The sequence below is a fragment of the Lepisma saccharinum genome, chromosome 6 (assembly GCF_977018435.1).
Source record: "Lepisma saccharinum chromosome 6, izLepSacc3.1, whole genome shotgun sequence".
Taxonomy (NCBI): Eukaryota; Metazoa; Arthropoda; class Insecta; order Zygentoma; family Lepismatidae; genus Lepisma; species Lepisma saccharinum.
Window position 1 is genome coordinate 35,562,313 of NC_139234.1, and position 25,756 is coordinate 35,588,068.

Consider the following 25,756-nt stretch of genomic DNA (forward strand, 5'->3'; position numbering starts at 1 on the left):
TTATTATTGTAAAATAACAATATTATTGTAAAATAACAATTTTAATTACTGTCATTATTATTCCTACTAATCAATTTTTATCTATGGCCCGACCCCTACAAATATTTCTCGCGATGCCAGTTCTGATAAGGTATGAGCCAACCCCAGAAATAAATTCTGGCTGCGGGCCTGGCCAAGTGGCCAAAATCAAGAATTCGGTATAATTTTGGGGTACTAATTTTCCATTATACCACAGTTATATGGGTGTGTAAGGATACCAAAAAACCATGATTGCCATCTCAAAGTGGTAGCTAATAGAAATTACGGCCAATCCAAGATGGCGGATGTTGACTTTTGAAAAAAAAAAAACACTATCTCTGAAACCAATGGTCCGATTTCAATGTTCTTTTCTTTTTTCAAATGAAAGCTTAAAATGTGGTCTATGTTTAATGTTATCTTACATTTTCCGATATCAGCAACCGTTAGTACGTAAATCACGGATTAATACAAATTTTATGTTTAGAGGAAAGGAGAGATACAGTGCGTCCATTTCGATCTGCAGCCGAGAGATCGGGAGAAACGTGGCGGGCGGCGCTGACGGAGATGCCGACATTTGAGGCCTGTAATGCCCGCTTATTTTTGTGGACATCTTGCAAAACGAGCACTAACCTGTGTTATAACACGCAAAATTTCTTCTGTAATTCTTCCAAGTTCCACCCTTATATACACAAATAAATACGCTTTAGAAATTATATTAAGAGCCACAGATAATACTCTGTAAAACATTTTAATCATAGTTTTGACCAGTAACGTCCTGCTTAAGTTTATATCCTTGAAAGAGTTTTGTGTCGATGGGGATCGTTTGGAGGTTTCGAATGTGCAACACTGTATCAAGATTACGCTGCAGACGAACCGTTAAAAGCTAATGGTGTTCGTGAGCTTCCTTGCAATCCGAAATCTCCTAGCTCAAGTTTTTGTTCCTTCGCGACTACAGAGCAGTGAATATAGTGGCAGGCAGATGTAAACCAAGAGCGTGTTAATTTCGTACTGTGCGTAAGAGTGTTATTCTTGGTTACTTGCCGTTACTTGTTTGTGTTATTGCAGTGTGTATGTGTGTTGTGTCAGTCAGACGATTGGAATGCCAGCCGCAAGGTTCACGTTAGAACAAAGAATTTTTATGTACAATGTATGACACTTACGTGAAAACAGACTCGTGTCGAGACGTGTGTAGGCAATTTGTACAGAAATTCCCAGGCGTTTCACCTCCACATAGAGATACGGTTAGACGTCTTGTCCTTAAATTACGAGAAACTGGATCGTTAAATTTTAAAACACCTAAGCAAAAACGACGGATTCTAACCGAAGCAAAACTCGATGAAATTGGTGCAGCGTTAGAACGTTCTCCAAACAAACCTCTACGACGTGTTTCACAGGAGATGGGCGTGTCAAAATCATCAGCACATACAGCCACTAAGCTACTAAAATTAAAACCGTACAGAGTTTCTATAGTGCAAGAATTACGGCCCCCTGACAACGTAAGTAGAGTAAATTTCTGTAATTGGGTTTTGCAGAATATTGTAGATGGTATTGTTGATCCACAGTTAATATTTTTTTCGGATGAGGCATGGTTTCACTTGCGTGGTCATGTTTGTTCACAGAACAATAGATACTGGAGCACTGAAAATCCCCGAATAATACACGAAGTTCCGTTACACGATGCAAAAATTGGTGTGTGGTGTGCTGTAAGTGCCAAAAGAATAATAGGGCCTATATTTTTTGAAGACACAATACATTCAGAGAGGTACCGCACACAAATACTCGCGCCGTTTTTTCAGTTGTTATCAGATAATGAGAGACAATATGGGTATTTTCAACAAGATTCGGCCACAGCCCATACCGCCGCTGATTCTTTGGACGCTATAAAGGAGGTGTTTGATGACAGAATAATTTCAAGAGGTTTATGGCCTTCACGTTCGCCAGATCTTACCGTATGTGACTATTATTTGTGGGGAACCTTGAAAAATAGAGTCTACCGAAATAACCCTTATAGCATCGACGAACTAAAAGACAATATAAGGGCAGAACTACGAAGAATTACGGAAGAAGAACTTTTGCGTGTGAATCAAAATTTCATCAAACGATGCCAGGAATGTGTGAATGTAGGTGGACATCACTTTGAACAACTCTTATAACACAGGTTAGTGCTAGTTTTGCAATATTTATATAAATGTCTGCATATGTCCATAAAAATATGCGGGCATTACAGGCCGCAAATGTTGGCACCTCCGTCAGCGCCGCCCGCCACGTTTCTCCCGATCTCTCGGCTGCAGATCGAAATGGACGCACGGTATATGGCATGGGGGTACTAATTTGGCATGGTGCATTATCTCTGCTGGTAACTACTATCCTCTGTTGGTGTTTCCTGGAACGATCCCTTGGAAGGTCTTTCCATTGTTAGTGTTATCGCGTTGAGCACCGCACGTGTATTGTGAGACAGGAGAACCTTGTTTGTTTTTCGAAGATTTCAGAAGTTTTAAGGTAAGTTGTATTTCTATCGACAGTTTATTTGGTTGCAACAAAGTGGCAAAGTTCCCCAGGTGTTGGCCCGTAAAGGTAAACGACAAGTGGCATCGCTTAGTTCAGCTGAAAGGGGAACACTTGTGACGGTAGTCTCATGTATGAGTGCCAGTGGCATTTATATACCACCCATTATGATCTTCCCTAGGAAAAACATGAATTCTCAACTATTGAGAGGTGCACCCCCAGGAACCATTGCTGCATGTCATCCATCTGGGTGGATTCAGGCACATATTTTAACGGATTGGTTCAGGCATTTCCTCCAATACACGAAGCCCTCTGCGCAATCTCCTGTACTGTTAATATTAGATGGCCATTACAGCCATTCTAGAAATCTTGAGGTGTTGCTATTGGCGAGAAAGAATCATGTTTGCATTGTATGCCTTCCTCCACATGCGTCGCATAAACTTCAACCTTTAGATAGGAGTTTTATGAGTCCACTGAAAGCAAGATACAGTGATGAAATCCGCCTCTGGATGAGAATCAATTCACGCCCCCCTAAACAACTTTGATATTGCAGAACTATATGGGAATGCGTACTTAAAAGTTCAAACAGGGGCAATTGCTGTGAATGGATTTAAGGTAACGGGGATTTATCCTCTCAACCCGAAAATTTTAGCCGATGATGAAGAATTCATAAATACCGAAAAGGAGGCTTCTGCTGATGATTTGACTACAGACATCAACGCTTCATCCCAGAAAGCAACGGATGAGACAGGACCTTCAACTTCGAGGGTAACGCCATGGAACGTCTCTCCCATTCCCAAAATTGTGAAAAGTGCTGGAAGTCGTGGGAGGAAAGCTGGTTCCTCAGCTGTTCTTACATCTTCCCCATACAAAAACACATTGGAAATTTCACTAAATAAGGAACCTGCTAAGTCAACAAAGAAGAAACTTCAATTGGCGCAAATGATTAGTCCTACGGAAGTAGAGAAATCTGTGCAGACTCCTCTTGCGGCAGCAAAAACAAGAAAAAGAAAATGAAGTACGTCGATCAGCAATCAACAGATTCCGAGGAGGAAGATGACATTATGAGCATTAGGGATGATTCATCTAGCTCTAATTTCAGCAGTAATGGCGATCACGAACCACAGGACTCTGATGCCATCTGTATGTTCTGTGATGGGAAATTTTCAAACGATGTTCATGGTGAAGAGTGGATTATGTGCATGTTGTGTCCTTTGTGGGCCCACGTGGAGTGTGCTAGATCAGAGAAAGAATGCTATGTGTGTGACGTTTGTCAATAGACTAGGAATGAGTTCTATTATGTCTATGGCATAGACTATTACAACTTCAAAACAATGACATAGACCGTACTGTTTTCTAATATTATCTAACGCAGTGTGCTTATGTTTATCAGGTTCTAAAACTGTTTTGTTCACAGAAGTTACAATAAGTATGCCATATTAGTAACCCTACTTGCCATGTCTGAAATTGTGCAGTGTTTGTATTTTTCGTATATCATGACTAATTGTGTTGTCCGATGTGACTACTATTATCAATAATTACACAACATTCAATACTATAACTATTTATGTACATTGCACACACTTGGAAATAAATCTGACTAACGTATGAAACAAAATGTAAATGGTATGCCATATTTGGCTCCTTTCCTCTTATCATTAATTTACTAACAATCTAGACATCGAAGAAAATATTCCAAACAAAAATTGTAGCGTGAAAACTTATCTTAAATTTGACATATTACACTTGTTGGTTTTGACCTCAGAATTCTTGTAAAACAATTGAATTATGTAGAGTGTACAGCAAATGCTTCTAGTCAGATGTGTATTTAGTCCTATTTAATTACACATAATACAACTGGTATTGACTATTGAACAATATGTTATTGTTAGATACATGTAATGTTATTAAATATAACAATAATTATTAATATTAGTAGTAGTAGCAGTAGTAGTACTGCTAGTTGTTATAGTACTAACCAGCGGCGGCTCATGGGGTAGAGCCGCCGTGCCATGGCACTACCCCAGAAGAAACGCATACGTCGCCAAGTAAAGTTAAATGAATACAGTGATAGTTTACAGACAAGGAGATTCGAATCTTGCAATCGGTCAAGCTGACGTGACGACCGCCCAAACCTCCTCACTGCATCGCCAGCTGTTTCGTTCGTACCCTCGTGAGGCAACAGTCCGTGCTGCCCAAGAGCTGGCCTAACCAAGTTGACACACGTGCAGAGGGTTGAAGAAGTCTCAGCGAGGAACATTTCCACCATGAGCCGAGAACAAAGTGGCAGGGGGCAGGGTTAGCCATTAAGAAACTGTGCCCGTCTTCGCCTGGCCTGGTGAGGGAACTTTCGCAGTGTTGACATGACACAGTTGCTACCTTCAGAAAAAAGTAGCTAAATACGACTGGTTTGTAAGACCCATTGGGGAAGTAATTTCTGCCTACTTTTGGAGAAACGAACTTAATATTTTTCCAAAGTTAAATGAACATTTTTGATAATAGATAGATGCACCAAGAGGGCCATCCACACTTTTTAAAAAATATAAAAGTAAAAAATCCTATGATGCAAGTTTCCTTTGGCATTTCGACAATTTCTTTTCATAACAAAGATATTTTCGACATCCAGTTAGAATACGTATGCATGGAGGAGGAGAAGGTGACAGGATTTGCTTTTCCTTTCCTCTTGTAATTGTTATATTTTTAGGGAAGTGTTCTGTAGTGTATAAAGATAGGTTAGTGAGTGAAAATGAATCGGATTAGTACGTTATTACTTAAACACATGTTGTTTTCCACGTTACCAAAAGATCATAAACATCTTGGCCAGTGGCGCAACCTCAAGGAAGGGGGGGGGGGGCATTGAGGAGGTTTTTTTCCTATTTACTTGATCACGTTGACACTACCCATCATACTTGCCGCCGGCCGCCACTGGTACTAACTAACCATGAATTTTGTTTATTTGTTATTGGTTTCCATGGAAGAATGTTATTGCTTGATTGAAATTAAAATTTTGTGTTCATCAGCATCTAGGCTATTTGCACCCATCACATTATACGGGGCCAAGCCCTGCACCACAGATAAAAGATCAGCATGTGTCTCTGAGGACTAAAATCTCCTTACTCAGGTTAAAAACTGAGGCTGTTAAGGGGCACTCAGCACATATAAGGACAACACACAACCCTAAAGAGGATTTTACTGGCCATAGGTACAGACGCCAGAGCCTCGTTCACCTGCAAGACTGCAGTTGCCAGGGTGTAGTACATGGAAGTAAGGTTAACATTATGTTGTGCTCAGAAATGGCTTCCCCCTTACACCTTGGAAGAGCATTAGAACGTACTCGTAGTTGTACTGTTTATTAGTTATCACAGCCAAAATGTCTTCTTTCATAAAAGTAAATCTATAAATACAGAAATTGGACGAGACAAGTATATTATATGCAGGGAATTAGCATCATCGAATGAAGTGCATCCAGCAAAGATGGATATTCTTAGACAGTTTTGATCAGAAATGTTGAACGAAAAGAAAGAAAATAAAAGAAAAATGCATGATTCATTTGATGAACTATTAGCGATTGTAAAATTTCATTGCATTTGTCGAACCAATTTGACTAAAATCAAGGCCTTATGGAGACAAGAAGCCGATGTTTAATGAAAGTCCTTGCTCATCAAGTCATACTGAGAACCACTTGAAACCGACACTCACACATGAACACCTTTGGCCAAGCAGGGATTCGAACCCAAGGCCCCTGTTGTGATAACCAATCCGCCACGGAAATTCAGCATTAAAAAGAACTAAATAGAAAGTGACAATCATGTAACATCCATGTCTTTAATGCGAGAAACATTTACGAGACTGTTATGGAAGTAACAAATAATTTTTATAACCAGCTTTAAAAAATATATCATCATATTTCTAAAATATTGAAAACTACCTCTAGCAATCTTTCAGGGCTAGGCATAACTTTTACTGAAAATCGCTTGTGTAAATTAATTAAAACTACAATTTTAATTTAAAATTAAAACAGTGTCCGTGGGCCAGAGCCTGCTAGTGCTAGAGCGGCTTTTCCATTGGGTGACGCATGGTCAGCGCATCGAGTCCTATCGCCGCTGTTTTCTGGCTTTCGAGACCGGTGTGTCTCCATTTAATTGAACAAGGTTGTTTAAAGTCCACTTTATTTTCAGATATGCTCATTGAGACTAGACTAAAGTAGAATCTGAACCACTGTCAATATACCTCCACGGGGAATCGAACCTTCTACTTCTTGATTGCAAGCGAGAGCATTAATCACCATAATATCCTTTTCAATCCATGTTCCAACATTTTCGAACAGCAGTCGATGAGATTCAGGCAATATGGTATATTTTTATTTTCTACGTGAAGATTACACAGAGGCTATATTTTTCATATTTTAACGTATAAAAAAATCGCTGCTTCTAAAAAAAAATCAGTTACACCCCCTGTAAAAAACAAACAAAACAGATTAGAAAAAAAATATTGGACGAAAACGAATGAACATTTAACTTTTCTTGACATAGTCACCAAGGTGTTCCAAGCACTTTTCGTATTGTGTGACCAGTTTTTCGATTCCTTGTGTGTAAAAATTCCGTCCAATTTCTTTGAACCACGTTGAGACTGCTTCCTGCACTTCCTCATCTGACGCGAAACGCTGACTCCCTAGGTCTTGTTTGAGAGGACCGAAAAGGTGGTAATCACAGGATGCCAAATCAGGGCTCTAGGGAGGGTGGTGAATCCTTGTGTCTCCATTCGATGGATGCCCTCTTTGTCTCGGGAGTGTATTTGTGCACCCAGGACTCATCTCCTGTAATGATTTTGCTCAGAAATTGCGGACCATCTGTGGAATAACGCCGAAGAAATGACAGCGCAGCATCAAAACATTGATTTTTGTGCCCATCAGTTAACAAGTGCGGCACCCATCGAAAGCACAGTTTACGATAACCCATCTGATCACGAATCAGCATAGACACAATACCATAGGATATGTTCAGTTCACTTGCAATCTCTTTAATTTTCACGCGGCGGTTAGCAACACATTCACACGCTCCGCATTGTTGATAGTGTTCACAGTTGCAGGCTACCCGACACGCATTTCGTCGTTCACGTTCGATCTTCCCTCTTCGAACATCTGGCACCATTTTGCGATCATCGGGTGTGACATCGCATTCTCACCATACACCTCGATAATTTGGCAATGGATTTCACTCCGATTATGAGTCATTCCATGCCAAATCAACACAGATACTCTTATGCCTTTGTGCCCACAAAAATCGGATGACAGAGTGCACCTCAATGTTGGACGGCACCTCAATACGACACGCCATACTGACACTGCGACTACTCGCATACTAAACCAACTGAAGCACAGCTGCTTCTGGTGTGTGAAGAAAACATTCCATACAGTGTTGCGACTAAGGGTGATTATTTTATCTCTTTGTACAGGAACACTGGTCGGGTGTAACTTACTTTTTGATTCACTCTAGTACATCTTAAAACACAAGTCACAAATGTTATGGGATATTACGAAAAATTATTAATTTGGAAGAATTTCAGACTCAAATTGAACTAATCAGCTTTAACATATCTTGCAACAACAGGGTGGCCACTCGAGGACCATGATAAATACAGGCTCGTAGCTAAAGTCGTTTTCACGTTCAGAAGACACAACGGCGCTTATGGAGAAACCGTACAGTGTTGCCAATACAGCGCTAGCTTATGTCGCCGGGAAATGATGAGCTTCATATATATAATGATAATTATATGTAATTATTAATATTAATATTATACTGTGAACATTACAGTTCATTAGCATGTCACTTTCACATTAGATTTAATTTAATACACAGGCACATTTAATATTCATTCGCCTTTCTCTGTAATTATTTCATAGAATAACATTGAGATATGGTAATGTGTTACATATATATATAAATTCATTATTGTCTATGAATTTATGTGTACGTTGGAAACTGAAAGGTGATCTTCATTTCAGTATTAATGTCGACAGTAATGTAAACAAAAACAACGTGTATTTGCGACAGCGCTAATGTTGCTCACAACAGCAACATTGGAAATAATTGTCAATTATTAAATTAAAGTAATTTCAATTCTATTATAACAAACTGCATAAAGTTAATATTTTTACTGAATGGAAATAAAATAACTCGAAAACTTGGTGGTGATTAGCCGGAATGCTGCGGTGAGCCAGGTCAAGATGGCCAGACGTCTCCTTACTTCGCGCGCGGTTCGGGTTAAAAAGAAACTCCAAATGCATGGAAGTAATATTTCTGGGAACCTTTGAGTGGTTATAAGAAATAATTTCATTATTTTCTTCACAACTTTGTCGCTGGAAGTTTTTACTTGGAATTACAGAACAAAAAATGGCCAGCGACGACATTTTCTACTGCACGAATATAAAAAATCTCCACATACTTTATTTGAATATTTTTTAATGCGAATATGCTTTAAAGTATTGATAAATTCTGAGCACCACCATCACCTATGACAATTAGAAAACCATGTCAATTTTTTTCATAATGAATGCTTCAATTTTACGGCATGTTTGAACGTTAGGAATGAAAACAATGTAAAAATTTTGTTTTCATGGAAAATTTGAGTTTTTAATTTATCTAAAAATATGTAAACAAGTTACCACTTTTTTTGTGCTCACCATCGTATTCTCTACAAAATTTCCTGCAAAACTGCAGGTACCGATTTTACGTAAGCTAAATTTGTAAATCGAGAAATTTCACAACAGCATGCTCGTATTTCCCATAAGAAAAGCATTGTCCATAAGAGCCCATTGTGTCTTCTGAACGTGAAAACGACTATAGAATTGATCTCCGGGGGGGGGGGGGGGGGGGCTCACAGGTTGTCAGGGGGGCTTTGTAAACAAAGTCTATTTTTCAAATCCAAGTTAATACAAGTATTAAATGAAGGTAAATTGTGTGGAGGGGAGGTGTGGGGCAGGGAGTATGGGGTCATAAAGTTTTATATATTTTAGAGACATCATACAAATACTACATTTTTTTATATCTTAAACATTGCTTGAAGTGTCAATTAACTGCTATTCAATCACTCCATACTACTATTGATTATACAGATATTTATATCACACAAGAAAAATGGACAGTATTCAGTCATTGTGCCTAGCAAATATTCCACCCCCAGGACGAAACGATAAAACTCCCCTTCGTTCCATGTTGACTTTTGATGGAGATACCATCAAAGTTACAGGTTTCTGTCTAAACGGCAGGTTGCAACTTGCAACAGGGGCAGCGAAGATACAGATAAAGAAGCTACCCTATGAAGCAACTTTCTAAAGTCTAGAGAACAGAATATTCTACTGTATATACTTGTCGCTATTTAGACTTAATATAATTAAGATGAACGAATGCAATAGCTGCTGTTCATGTTCTGTGAATTTATCCTTCACCAAAGTTGTGTGCAAAACAATATCTGCTACGGGCCTCGATAAATATCAAGTATAATACCCCGTTTTCAAGGCAAACTTTCCAAAAATCCAAGGGTACAAGCAGATGTTTTCTCTGTTTCAATCTTAAGTATTATGGCTTCACACCACCCACACCCAAATATATTAACAGTATAAAAGGTCCAAAAATTCTAATTCAGTTCAATTAAATGTTATATATATTTAAAATATTAAATTTAAGGTACGGAGTTTACATTTGCCATTTTACAGACTCAGGCTAGAAACATCTACAAACACAAGTGATAAATATTACGGGATATAGTAATCTACAAAAAATGTTTCATTGTACAAGAATTTCAAATCAAATTTACCTAATCATCTTCAAGATATTTTATCTTGCAACAATTTTCTGTCTGTCAGATAGACTGTTCTGCAAAAGACACTAACAAAGTAAATGGATTAAGAGAATTGTTTTATTTTCCACGCAGGTTTCCATTCCTGCATCGATAAAAATAAAAGCTAAACTGTGAAAAAGTTGCCGCAGGGCATTAATAAATATGTATAAATTCAATGCGATTTGCATTAATACAAGTTGCGATTTTTCATGTCTACGGAGAAAAATTCATGCATAATTCCCGGTGAGCAGCCACCCTGTAACAATGTATAAGAGTGACAACGTTACCAGCTTACATAAATAATTTGCGGAATTTAGATTCTAGCAATGACCCTGTGGATGGTGGATAGACCAAATTTGAGAGGAGCACAACAAAAGACCACTCTTTGGTGACATGGAATATGCATCCCCAATTCTTTTTTCCTGGGGGGGGGGGAGGAACAGATATTATGGAACATTCTAGAAAGTCATAATTTTTGGGAAATCTTGAAAATTAGACATTTACCACTGGACCCCTAACTGTCGCACATTAAAGTGTTCTTTTGTTCTCATTATTACATGTAAAAGTGAAATATATCAGCAAAAAGTGGTCATTGAAGAATTATACTCCATTCTATAAGATATATCCCATAATACTCAGAGGAAAAACAGACATTTTCAAATTGTGCTTCTTAATAATAGTATCAATGGATATATTGTTCTGTAATTCAAGTATGTCACACCTTCATATGTACACAAATGAACAAACAAGACAGAACTGAAATATCATGCATAGTTTTAAAGAAATGGTATGTTAATTGCTGCCACATTAAGGTGGTAAACACGTGTTGGTAAACATTGCCACCAGCCATCTGCTAAAGATTAATGGCTCAGTTTTTCTACTGTTAAAAGGCAATTTGGAAATGAAACTCCACAATAATAATTTATATCAAAAAGTATTTATTTTTGAGTACATACACATTTGTACTGACACAGGTATAAAAACATGTTTCCAGTCTTAATTATGCTTGATTATGTTTCCTTATTCAGTCCTTTAGAAGTGCTTCCACGTAAGTGTTGTTCTTCTTTCTAACTTCTGCCTTCAGCTCATTCACAGCAGCCTCAATTTCATTCTGCGCCATAGTTTCAAGTGGCAGATCTTTAAGTTTTCTCAGGAAATCTTCTATTATAGCTTCCCCCTCCTGAAATAAATATTAATGCATTAATATTGAAAAATCTGAGATTTCCTACTCACATCATCCACCCACACAAACTCTTTGGGTACAGTATTGTAGTGTTTAATGCCATTACCAGTTGGTTCCATATCGGTTTAATGTTGAGTATCCTATGCCTTTACTGTCATTTACAATAAAATTGGCTAGTTTAGTACTAATCATATCCACAATGACTATTTTTTAATTATAGAAATTATTAATACTCTACCTCCCAAATTCTGGAAGGGTCAGGGTTTAGTTAATGACATTATTAACATACTTCCTTTCGAAATGCACTTACCTGGTTACCAATACTGTGGTCCAGGGATTAAACTAGCATAAAGACTGGGAAAGGAGACAGAGGAATTAATCCTTTGGATACAGCTTGTAAAGACTATGACAATGACCTCAGTGCTTGTCATAAGGCTGATCAAAAATTGGAACAAGTAGCATTTGGAAGACTAATCAGCAAAGATGAAAAAATATCAGCATTAGGTACAACCATTGTCATGAATACAAAACAAAAATTAGGGTGGGGACTATAATACTAAATATATATATAAATACCCATTATGATGAAACCTAAAGGTATTGTATACCAAGTACCTTAATCAGATCTAAAATCTCTAGCATCCTTAGACAATCTCCTCACTAAAAAACAACAGAAGAAAAAATCTTGTTTGAGTAGAGGTCATGGAATGAAATTAACACTTAGTACACCTCGGTTGAAAAGATTGCAGAGTTCTAGAAAAAAGAAACACACTGGTGGATTCATATTCAGTATTCCAGCTACTTTAGTAGCTCTGGGTGCTGTGGGGAGTCTAGCAAGAGGTTGTGTAGTTATAGCAAAAATAGTAATTGACGCAAAGAAGAACAAAGCTGAACTAGATTAGCAAAAACATCATAATCTGGCAATGGAGAAGAAAGGCAAGGGTATTAATGCTTTGAGAAAATATCAAAAAAGTAGAACCTTATCCAACTATGATATTGAAAATATGATTAAGTTACTGAAAATTAAATACTTCAGAGGTGATTTCATGTCAGATTCCTTACCCTTCAAGGGACCATATAAAATAGAGTGTGGAGTAGTCAATTTGGATAGTTTCAAAAATCAAGGCACCCACTGGATTTGTTATTACAAACAAGCTAGCTTTTGTTTTTGATTCTTTTGGTGGAATACCACCATTAGGCTTAGTAAGTTATCCAGGTTTTGAGGATGTAAATTGTGGTCACCTATGTGTTTCTATGCTGGCCTTCTTATCTCAAATAAATAAACCAACAATTGAAGATTTTCAGAAAGCATTGTGGCACCTGAAGCATCATGGGAATATTCCATCTCACTAGTGAGACTTCAATACTAAAACTTAGCTTACACAATGATATTATCTATCCTAAATCTATAGCTCTACGTGCTTTCTACAGTATGTATCTTATTCCCAATATCACAGAACACAATAATAGGGTTGAGTGGGAAATGAAAAAAAAATATTATTACTCCTGGCCAGTATAATCTATCAACATTACAAGCTCATCTACCTAGAGGTTACTATCACAAAATTCTGTTACACACAGAGTAGAATTAGTTTCTGCAACTGAAACAGTTTATCTAGGTAGACTAGGTAACCTTCTAGGTTTTGAGAACAACACAAAACTTGAGCCTGGCATCAAACACATAGGTGGCAATATTCCTAACTTCTTGGACATAGAGACTTTGAACATCCACTGTAATGTGGCAGAAGGAATGATTACCAATTCTAATGGCAACATAGGTAGTCACAAACAAACTGGGATCATAGAAACTTTCAAACCAAATTCTGAGTTCATGGAACCTATCATCTACACACCCTCCTCACCTATCTATTTTCCAGTATCTCACAATCCTATAGACCACATAAAGTTGGTGGTAACCAATGAAAAAAGATTAGTAGATTTCGCTGGTGCTTCTACAACAGCAATCATAGAAATTAATATACAGGGTGGCTCAATAAGTCACATAACACCCCCAGTACAAGGCCACTGCGGCATGGAATGTGAAAATGGCGATGACCAATCATTGCCTGGCCAAGGGGGAACCACACTGACGCCACCCACACGGTCGGTGGCCATCTTGATGTCCGCCATCTTGAATTCAGCTTCAGAATTTTAAATGGGAAGGGGGTTGTGTGACATATCAAAATGGGCTAGAATTTCACGAGAAATGCAATGGTGAAGGTTTTTTCGACGTATCTTTCACCAGTAAAAAGTTATGACTGAATTCTTGTACCAATTAGCTCCTTTTTGAGGTGTTAGAAAAATGCCTTAAAATTTGTTTAGTGCATCGGTAATGCATCGAGATCAAAGTGACGTCTATGGAGAGAAGTTCGCATGCCATTGCACATTATTTTAATCGGATACATCCATGAAGAGCTGCGCATTATGAATGGTTGTCGCGAACAATTTACAGTGTGACGCTTCCATTGAATTAAAAGTCCTTCACAGTGACAAGGCTAATGTTTATGTTCAGAAGGAAGTTCATAAATAGAATATGTGACCCTTGTCATCTGATAACTAACTTTGGACAAAAACTGGTTCATAACGTTCCCATAAGTGTTCTGGTGTTCTTCCCTATTGAAAAAAACTCCGTAAAAAGTACCTTCTTCCATAAGCAAGGATGAAAAAAACTGTTTATTTAACAAATCCAATTAGCCCTAAGCATTTAAGGTTCCGTTGATGGAAAATTGACTAACCAATCGTGTTCCACACAGCACGCCACACCATTAACTTACCAACACTAACCATTCAGCTTTGATCTGTTGAAAATGGGTTATCAGATAAAAAGCATCGAATATTCTGTTTATAAACTTCCTTCTGAACATAAACATTAGCCTTGTCACTGTGAAGGACTTTTAATTCAATGGAAGCGTCACACTGTAAATTGTTCGCGACAACCATTCATAATGCGCAGCTCTTCATGGATGTATCCAATTAAAATCGTGTGCAATGGCATGCGAACTTCTCTCCCTAGATGTCACTTTGATCTCGATGCATTACCGATGCACTAAACAAATTTTAAGGCATTTTTCTAACACCTCGAAAAGGAGCTAATTGGTACAAGAATTCAGTCATAACTTTTTACTGGTGAAAGATACGTCGAAAAAACCTTCACCATTGCATTTCTCGTGAAATTCTAGCCCATTTTGATATGTCACACAACCCCCTTACCATTTAAAATTCTGAAGCTGAATTCAAGATGGCGGACATCAAGATGGCCGCCGACCGTATGGGTGGCGTCAATGTGGTTCCCCCTTGGCCTGATAACGATTGGTCATCACCATTTCTATATTGCGCGCTGCAGTGGCCTTGTACTGGGGGTGTTAAATGACTTATTGAGCCACCCTGTATAAAATAACCATTAACATGGAGCATATTGAAAGTTATGAATTACAATCTTTTCCTCCCAATCGTCGTACATTTGCTAATCTCAATGAACCCAATCGTGAAATTGAATTTGATGTGTACATGGGTGACAGTTTTGTACATCCTCACAGGGCTGACTTGTATATTAAATTTTGAATAGTAAAAAATGAAAATAATGAAACATTTCCCCCTGGTGCAAACATAAAACTAGTAGATAATTTTGTACCACACTTGTTCTCTCAAGTAGAAATTAGGAAACATGGTACTGTGATAGAAAGAATAGACTATCGTGGCATTACTTCTACTGCCATAGGAACACTTAAATTTTCCAAAGTAGATGCAACATATTACTAGGCAGGGGGATTTGAATCAGGAACCAAAATTCTTAAAAAAAAAAACACACAGTACTATTTCCCATGCATCTGCTGCCAGGTTTCTTCTCAGACTACAAGGACATCATATGGAAATGTGGTTTCAGAATTACTTTTCGCAGGGCAGCTAATAACAATAATGCACTAATGTGTTATAGTACTTTGAATCCTGATCGTACAACATTACCCAACACCTTACCTGAAACAGCCAAGTGTATCTTCAACACCATAGAGCTAAGAATACCAGTAGTAGAATATGAAAGTAATTATGCTCTCAAATACAAAGCAAATATTCTAAAAAATCCACAAATTCCTATTGGATTTTACACTTACCAGTGTGTCCAAAAACCAGCCTCTGGTGGACATTATGAATTTGACGCCACTAATAAATTCAGTAGTATACAGTATGATATGCCAGATTTTGTAATTGTGTTGTTCCAGACTGGGGGAGAGAACAGTCAAGAAAAAGATTCTAGCAAACTTGATGATTGCAAGATTAAAAATATTTATCTTAAAAATGGACGTAATGAGATTTTCCCCCATGAAAATTATAATCTGGACATAGCACAAGATGGTTTTCTTAAATTATATAAGGCTTACATTGCTTACAAGGGAGTAACTGAAGGAAACACAGATGTATACTACAATCCTAGTGAATTCAAGGCACACAGACCAATGGTTGTTATTAACACATCAAAAAGAAAACAAGTGGTAGTCAATGACAGAACTAATATCAAGATTGCATGCGAGTTCTATGAGCCTCTGCCTGACAACACTTTATGTAGTGTTATTGAGTCATTCCATGACAAATCAACACAGATATGTGCAATTTCCACCCTGACCATCTCCGATTTTCATGAAATTTGGGGAGTTGAAACTATGAATGGAACTTAATAACTATGAAAATTTTTAGTTTTGTGAATCTTGTAATTGTTAAATTATTCAAGGTCAAAGTTAACATTAATTGCCCTTTTTGAGTCCACTTAGCTATATTAAATCTGCTGTAACTCCGTCCATGTTTTGCCTAAGAAGCTCAAATAAAGCTTATTGTACAGAGAATTGAAAAAGCTTTCCAGTGATATACGTATAACAAGCCTACCTTTGGATAAAAATATAATTTTGTCACGTGACCTTGAATATCTCAAAACATGTAATCACCAAAAATCATGAAAAAATATATTTGGTCCCTCATACCATACTCTAAAACATATCAAAAAATCATTCTGGGACTGCAATGGGATCAGAAGATACAAAATAATATGTGTAACTATGTGACTGATAAAAGCCCCATTATATGAATTATGACGAGTCAAATGTCCCTTAACACCCCCTACAAAATGTAAAGGAGTTATCCTGGGTATAATTGATCATGAAAGAAATAGGTTAGGCACAGGGAGATCCCTAGCCGTGTGTGTCAAGTGCAAGTCCGGCATATTGTTGACCGCCATATTGAATTCAACACAAACATTTCAAAGGAAAGGGGGTGATGTGATATATGAAATCAGGCTAGAATTTCACGAGAAATGAAGTGACGAAGGTTTATCCAATATATATTTAACCAGTAAACAGTTATTACTGCACGTTTGTAACCATTTTCTCCTTTTCGAGGTGTTAAAAACAAAGCATTGGAATGCTTCTACTGTGTTAGGAACTCATCGAGATCACGCTGACATCTTGGGAGAGAAAGAAGTATACGCACCATTGCATATGATTTTAATCAGCGACATTCACCAAATAGTTGAATAGTGAAGAATATTGGGAAAAGTATCTCAAACAATTATGTGACACTTCCTTTGGAATAAAAAATTCTTCCGTGACGAGGCTAATAAAAATAATATGCAATACCTGTGATTTGCCCAGCCGAATGGTTGTTGCTGGTTAGCTAATGAAAATGGTATAGTGTATGGAGAACTGGAATGGTTGGTCCATATTCAACAACGGAACCTTAAATGGTGAGGGCTTCTTGGATTTGTTAAGTGAACAGGTTTTTTATCCTTGCTTACGGGATATGGCACTTTTCCAGAGTTGAAACAGGACAGAGTGTGACTACACTATGTGGACGTTGTGGCAATTTCTTCATGGTAAAGTTCTAGGTAGATTGATGGGCAGACAGGGATCTATTAAAAGGCCTGCACATTCCACAGATCTAACATCTTAGAAGGACTTTTACATGAAGAGAATGGTGCATACACTAAAAGTCCGTGATATTGATCATCTGAGAGAAAGCATAGTTGCTGCTTGCGATGTTGTTGCACCTGCTACATTGCCAAATGTTCTATGTGAGTGTGAGAGACGTCAATGAGTGTGCTCACAGGGACATTGACAACATTATATGGTGCATATACCGTAAGTGAAAGATATGCATATAACTTTTTGCTGGCTAAAGATATGTATAAAACCTTCGCTGCTTCATTTCTCGTGAAATTCTAGCCTGATTTCATATATCACATCACCCCCTTTCCTTTGAAATGTTTGTGTTGAATTCAATATGGCGGTCAACAATATGCTGGACTTGCACTTGACACACACGGCTAGGGATCTCCCTGTGCCTAACCTATTTCTTTCATGATCAATTATACCCAGGAAAACACCTTTACATTTTGTAGGGGGTGTTAAGGGACATTTGACTCGTCATAGTTCATATAATGGGGCTTTTATCAGTCACATAGTTACACATATTATTTTGTATCTTCTGATCCCATTGAAGTCCCAGAATGATTTTTTGATATGTTTTAGAGTATGGTATGAGGGACCAAATATATTTTTTTCATGATTTTTGGTGATTACATTTGAGATATTCAAGGTCACGTGACAAAATTATATTTTTATCCAAAGGTAGGCTTGTTATACATATCGCACTGGAAAGCTTGTTCAATTCTCTGTACAATAAGCTTTATTTGAGATTCTTAGCCGAAATAGGGACGGAGTTACAGCAGATTTAGTATAGCTAAGTGGGCTCAAAAATGGCAATTTATGCTAACTTTGACCTTGAATAATTTAACAATTCCAAGATGCATGAAACTAAAAATTTTCATAGTTACTAAGTTCCATTCATAGTTTCAATTCCCCAAATTTCATGAAAATCTGAGATGGTCAGGTTGTGGGCTGTGTTGATTTCATATGGAATGACTCTATTCTTATTGAAGAGAAGACTTTTGTTTATGATGTGAAGAAAGAGTCACAGAACGATTTTAGTTGTTAATTTTCTAGACTAGACTAAACTAGTCTCTTACTTAGGATGCCTCAAAAGTATTAGTAACCAAAATAATATTTAAGAAACTACCTTAGGTATAAGCAAAGCAGGGTGTCTCAAAATAACTAGTAATCAAGTAGTCAGTAGTTTTCATATCTAAAAAAACTACCCTGGCACCATTCTCAAACAAGACTAATCACCTGACAGTAATGCTGTTTGAAGCATAAGTTAAATACACTCACAACTAATCAACAGAGTGTCACATGACCCTAGGAGTAGAATTCCCAAGCTAGATAATAAAAAAATTGAGCTCTTGTTAATCACATTAGTACGAAGGTTTTAGAATTTGTAGTAGGGTTAGGCAATTTGCTACACCTACAGATTAGCTAAATCCATCAGCAAATATGAAAATATAGCTTAATTATGGCCAAAATAAGCTATGGTATCAAATAACCTTGGATAAGGTCATCCGGTGAACTCTCTATTCTCTTCTACGTACTACAACAGAAACAACTATTATTATTATTATTATTATTATTAATAATAATAACAACAACAATACTAATATCAATTATGATTATTATTAAATGTTATTGCATGTATATAACAATAATATACTATTCAATAGTCAATACCAGTTACAATACGTGTAATTAAATAGGTAATTAAATTGCTGCTAGAAGAATTCCGTGCACACACTACATAATTTGTTTGTTTTATATAAATTCTAAGGTGAAAACCAACAAGTGTAATATGTCAAATTAAAGATAAGCGTTTACGCTAGAATGTTTGTTTGGAACATTTTCTTCTCAGATGCCTAGATTATTAAAAAATTAATAATAAATATAAAACTAATAGTAAAAAATACGAGTTTTTTTTACTAATCCGTGATTAACTACTTAACGGTTGCTCCTATTGAAAAACTAAATATAACATTAAATATAGAACATATCTTAGGCATTCATTTAAAAAAAGTTCGTTGAGATCGGGTCGTTGGTTTCAGAGATATAGTCATTTTTTCAGTCAACTTTCGCCATCTTGGATTGGCCGTCATTTCTATTAGCTACCACTTTGAGATGGCAAGCATGGTTTTTTGGCATCCATTCATAACCACGTAACTGTGGTATAAAGAAAAATTAGTACCCCCAAATTATACCAAATTCTTGATTTTGGCCACTTGGCCCATAGACTAACGGTATGGCATACTCAAATTACAAAACAATATATCCATTGTTACTACTATTAACAATCAAAGTTTGAAAACATCCTTATTTTCTCTTTGTTACCCCATATTATTATGCGATAGATTTATAACTGCTGAATCTTTTTGAAAAATTAAATTATAAAAGTAAGAATGAGAAAAAGCAAAATTTCAAGCAACATCCGACAATTAAGGATTGAGGGGAATGCAGGGGAAAAGGCCCGATTGTCAAAATTTGTCAGGATCGTGTGTTAGCACATGGCAGCAATTGATATGCTATTTCTTGAAAACAATATACTAATTTCAGTTGTTCTCTTTGTTCATCAGTGTACCTCTAAAGGTATTATATACTCAAATTACAAAACAATACACACATTGTTATTATTTTTAACAAGCACCATTTGAAAAAGCCCTTTGTTTCTCTTTTGTTACTAAGGGATAAATTGAAGATAAAGGGCTATAACGTCTCAAACAGTGCATCTTTTTGAAAAATTTAAATTCTAAATGTAATGAGTAAATACGTAAATGAGTACATATTCTCATAAAATGGTCTCTTGTCATGCTTCCCTCCAAATTTGGTCCATCCAGCATCCACAGGGTTGACACTAGAAGCGAAATTCCAGACATTTTCCCAAAGCTGGCAACACTGCAACTTTATATAAGGTTATTTTTTTTTTACTCAAGAAGTATCAGTCTCATTTCAACAAAACTTTGCATGGTTGTAGGAATGTACCACCGCTACATATTATATTTTTTCATTCACTTCGGTCTATTGAGGGGGACAAATTTTTTTAAGAAAAAACAATTTTCTGCTTCTTCATCCTTTAACATTATTATTTGGAGGTGCAATGTATAAAGTTTACCTGTCTTTAAGAAAAACAACAAAACCAATTTCCTCTGTTTACAACAATTACTTCTTGAGCTACTTTTTTTTGTACTTCGCGGCCACTTTGAAAAGTGCACACTTGAAAAGGCACCAGATTCAATGGGATTACAGGCGAGCAAGGTCTGGACGATAAAGGTTAAACGTGCAATAAAGATTTGTACCTTCTTTGATGATACAATAAAATTTGCATTATAAATTTTGTATATTGCACATACCTTCCTCATCTGAAGTTTTTCAGCAGTACTTAGACTGTCCATTTCACCTTCCAAGTTCTGGAAACCCTCAAGTTCTAATTGCTTTTGTTTTGCATACTGAAAAATGAAAAACAGGATATATTATTAGCATTTGTACAATCAATGTTTACTTTTCCACCCAGATATGGACTTTTAAGATGTAGAGGAAGAAAGTAACTTCACAGTTTAAATGAGTCACAACTAAGAAGAAATGGAAAAATTCTGTTTTTAGATATGGAAATATACAGAAACAATAATGAATTTAAATCCAGAACTTACAGGAAAATTACATTAAGTCTCATTTCAAGTCTATGGAATGTTTAAGGTTCTATAAATACCAATAATTATGATTCCTTGTTATCGTGCAATGTTAATTGGACATTATCCATCCATTAACTATACTTGATCTACTATTTCACTACGTTATGAGCGAGCACCTCTTCTCTTGTCTTCAGGTTTCTTTTGCTGGTGGTGGGGATTGGACTGTGCAGTACGTAATTGGTTAGCGCACTAGATGTGTAATAAAATCACAGGTTTATCGTATGTTTGATTCCCCTCACCGGCAGAATAAAATTTGTACACCTATAGATGAGAAAAGAGATGCTCTCTTAAAGCGTAGTGCTAGAATAAGGATAGTTAACAGCACTAGATAATGGATAAGGTTCAATTAAGATTGCATTCTTATACAAATACTATTTAAGAAAATTGAAACACTTTCCAACCATCATGCTCAGCATGCACACAAAAAAGATGATTTCGGAGCTAAATTGACACTAAAAGAACAGGCAAAGATAAATGGACACTCGCCTAAAAAGTACTTTGGGCATTTGAGAAGATAGAAGAATGAATGAACAAACATGTATTTCATGCATCAAGAACATTTGTGGGAAAAGTTTTTAGGATAATCAATAAACCTGGAAGAAAAATCAAGATTATCTCCCAACTTAAAAAAAATACACATGGATTCTTTATTAGAAATTTATAATTTGGAATGCAGCTGCAACATAAATATGCTGGTTAAAAGAAACATCCTTTGTGAGAAAGAATTTTATGTGCATTAGAAAAAGCCACAGCAAATAATGACGACAGTGATTTTGCAGTTTTCTTTATCTCACATTGATACTCAAGGTCAAAGACTATGAATATGAAATCCAGCTCAACCAAAATAAGAGTAGAAAATGTATGTTAAATAACAATAAAGACAAATGCAAAGAGATAGACAAGTCTTCAATTTTAATAATACTTTACATGATCTTGTGAAATATGGAAGATCAAAAAATTACAAAATTCATCGGCTTGCCTTGGAATTTAAAAATGGAGGTATGCATATGCTCACTCACCTCTATTACATGTGATGGAAAATGGGCTAATTCTGCAACATGAATTCCAAAACTCTGGTCACAAACTCCAGGTTTAACTCTATACAACAAGATGAGAGTATCATTGGTTGTGAGAGCAGAAACATGCTGGTTAGACACCGTTGGAACCTGGTCTGCTAGTGTGGTAAGCTCATGGAAGTGTGTAGCAAACAAACAGTATGCCTTGATTTCTGTTGCTATGTGCCTAGAAGAAAAAGAATGCATTTGATTTTATCGTTCTTGCCTTTTAAGAAGATGTTATCCTCAAAAATGTCAACCCTGTTAAGTCCCAAGGCACCGCAAAAATTACTAGCAAGTATCAAATTATGACAAAAAATATGAAATGTCAGGTTAGTAATTTGCATAGCATTTCTTTGCATAACCATTTGTATCCTATTTGCTTATTTCCCCCATAAACAATTATTCAAAGTTTGTAAGTTTGTCATAAAAGAAGGCTTAATTCTACTTCTCTTAGGCATGCAATTATGATCCTTACTATGCTGAAATTTGGCTGATGGAACCTATCACTTTAAAGAAGAGGAACACAGCAGAAAATGTCTATATTTTGAAATATTTTCAAAATGTATTTCTCTCTGCACCAATTTGGAATAATTTTGTTCACACTGACTCTGAATATCCAATATCTAAGAAGCCATCAAAACTATAACCATAACAAAATTCCTGAGATTGGATGTCATAATTCATTCTTCCTTCATACACATGCCTTGTCATCACTCAGCAATCTCATCAGTACTTAACATATGAAAGCTCAGTTATAGAAGTTAACAAAACATTCATTTATTCTCAAACCATAAGATACTGCAGAACGTGGGTATGAAATACATAGCTGAAGAAAGGGATGACTCATATATTTGATTTCTTTTACTTAGTTTTTCTGCTGCTTTTGGCTAATCGCAAAGATGAGGATGAGTGCTGATATGATGAAATTAATGAAGGGACACTCACAAAGAACACATATATCCAAGCCAGGATTCTAATCCTGGACCACTGGCATCATAGCATGCTGTGCTAACCACTCTGCCACTGAGTTCGACTGGAAGGGATGTGGCACAACACATCTTCATTTTGATGTATTTCAGTCTCTCTCCAATTGCAATTTATATACTTACTCAGATATTGCCCAAGCTAATCCGAAACCATCATATGTAGAAGTGCCTCTTCCTAGCTCATCAATAATAATCAGTGAGTCACTTGTTGCAGTCTGAAATGAAAAATCTTATTAATTTACGTATTTAATTTCATTAAACCAAGATTTTTATTCTCATTTTACTTTAGAAGTGCAAGAAATGTCCCTCAAATATACTAAAATGTTCCTACTAAATGTACTACTTCTACAACTAATAATAACAATAACAACAACCTGTGGCGTAACAGCCCATGAGAGCCAGTGTCTACCTAACGACTACCAGCCAACCAGTTACAGGGTGACGTGTTGTCAAAACAACAAACCCCCAGTTGTTGTAGGTTTTCTATGAATGGGCTATGCTACTCATTCGTAGCTCCCCAATTTCCTCACGATAGTGGGAGGCCACTGGTCCCATACACAGGCCGAAATCTCGGGAGAAAACTTGTTACGCTTTTCCCAGGAGGCTCGAACCTGCACATTTCCCATAGCCAGAACCCAAAGCTTGCACCATACTCCGCACGGCCACGGTGCAGGACAATTATACTAATTACATAATTTAGAACAGCTTATCATTAGTTACTAGAATGTGCAAGTAAGTTTTTGATAATTCAGATACAATGGAAAGTTAGAACTCAAATTTACATTATTCCATATTCCTGTTACTGCCTTTGATGTAATTTTGTCAGTAGGATTATATGCATGTGTAACATGGTTCTTTTTCACTAAAAAATGAATAAAATTAAGAATGTTCGAAAATGAAATATTTTAAAATAAAATTATTTGAAAATTTAAATTATTGAACCCAAAGGGGTGAATAAACAGGTGAGTGGAGAAGATTACACAATACTCAACTGCATAATAAAAATTCACCCGTGTGTAGTGAGTATATAATCCAGAAATATAATAGTATATAGATCCTATATGGAACCTATTGTTTGTGAGTTAACCTTTATCGGAGGTAGCTAGTCCCTCCCACCTGTGAGCCTCTCATGCACACATAATTAGAAAAATTAAATCAAAAAGGTTTAGATGGGCAGTTGATGTGGTACAGTTATGGACACTTCTGGCTTCTAATAACTTCAATGACACTGTTAATGGTATCATTACAACCCAGAAGTGTCCGTGACTGTACATATGGGAGAGACAACAGGGCACATACAGAAACCTTGTCTGGAAACCTAGTGGTTTCAATTAAATTTCTTGATCAGTAGTGCAGATTTGAAAAGTGTGTGAGAGGCTCACAGGCTTTACCTCCGATAAAGGTTAAATCACAAACAATAGGTTCCATATAGGATCTATATACTATTATATTTCTGGATTACCGTATTTACGCGTGTATAATGCACACCCTGGTTAAGTTGGAAAAGTGACAAACAATTATATCTCGTATATACTTCACAGTACAATCCAGGTTCAAAAATTGGCTTTCTTAGTTGTAGGTTGTAAAGCTGTTACTATGCCAATCAACAGTGAATGACAAAGAGGAGAACATTACATTACAAAGTGAAAAATTGTGGCACATGGCCTTTAAACTTTAAGTGGTTTTGCTAATTTCCTCATTAAAACTTCAAAATATATACTTTTTCTATGACTAATGAAACATTTATAGGAGGCACATTCAGGACTCTCAAACTAGCAGTTAGGAGCACAAGATTTTTTTCCAGTAAGGCATTTACACACTCCATATATGTCATATTATTTAGCCAGTAATACATTTTAATTATTTTATCTTTCCTTATCTTTTTTTTTTCATACAAAGTACAATAAAAATCCAAACGTTCCTTCATTTTGTAATGAACTTATTTCAACCGCATTGCAAATAAGTGTCGCCATTTTGAATGGAATACTGTTGCAATATTCAGAAATTGCAGAAATCAAGCTTTAAAACGATATATATGTATAACATGATAGGGTTCTGTAAACATGAAAAAATTATTCCGTGCATAATACGCACCTCACTTTTTCGGGGCAAAAACTTTGGAAAAAGTGCACATTATACATGAGTAAATACAGTATATACTCACTACACACGGATATTGGGTTGTTTGTTAGATTTGAAGTTCAATTTATTTAAAACTTAATTAAAATGCTAATACATGCAGGCCACGATCTACAGTAATAATTGTATTCAATAGAAAAAGTTTAAGCAATGAAAAACAAAACACTTACCCTCAATATTGATGCAGTCTCCAACATTTCTGCCATGAATGTCGATACACCCTTAAGCTGGCAGTCTCCTGCTCCAACACGTGCCAAAATAGCATCCACCAATGTTACTTCTGCTTCTTCACATGGAACATATGATCCTATCTGTGCCATTAACACTACCACGCCAATGGAACGTATGTAAGTGCTTTTTCCACCCATATTTGGACCCGTAATTATATGGAACATGCATTTGTCTGAAAATGCAATTA

The 25,756-nt window shown here is 36.5% G+C and overlaps 1 protein-coding gene across 1 annotated transcript in view; it reads right to left on the bottom strand.

The window, feature by feature from the left end:
* Window positions 1–11,289: 11,289 nt before the first annotated feature.
* spel1 (DNA mismatch repair protein spel1) overlaps window positions 11,290–25,756 on the bottom strand; it is a 70,771-nt gene continuing 56,304 nt past the window's right edge. Inside the window, exons 13-17 of the mRNA XM_083123768.1 lie at window positions 25,509–25,741; window positions 23,323–23,414; window positions 22,175–22,397; window positions 20,817–20,912; window positions 11,290–11,542 (exon numbers count right to left, since the gene is read on the bottom strand). Coding sequence (XP_082979894.1) covers window positions 11,387–11,542; window positions 20,817–20,912; window positions 22,175–22,397; window positions 23,323–23,414; window positions 25,509–25,741 — 800 coding nt within the window. The 3' untranslated portion in view covers window positions 11,290–11,386. The remainder of the gene's footprint in view (window positions 11,543–20,816; window positions 20,913–22,174; window positions 22,398–23,322; window positions 23,415–25,508; window positions 25,742–25,756) is intronic.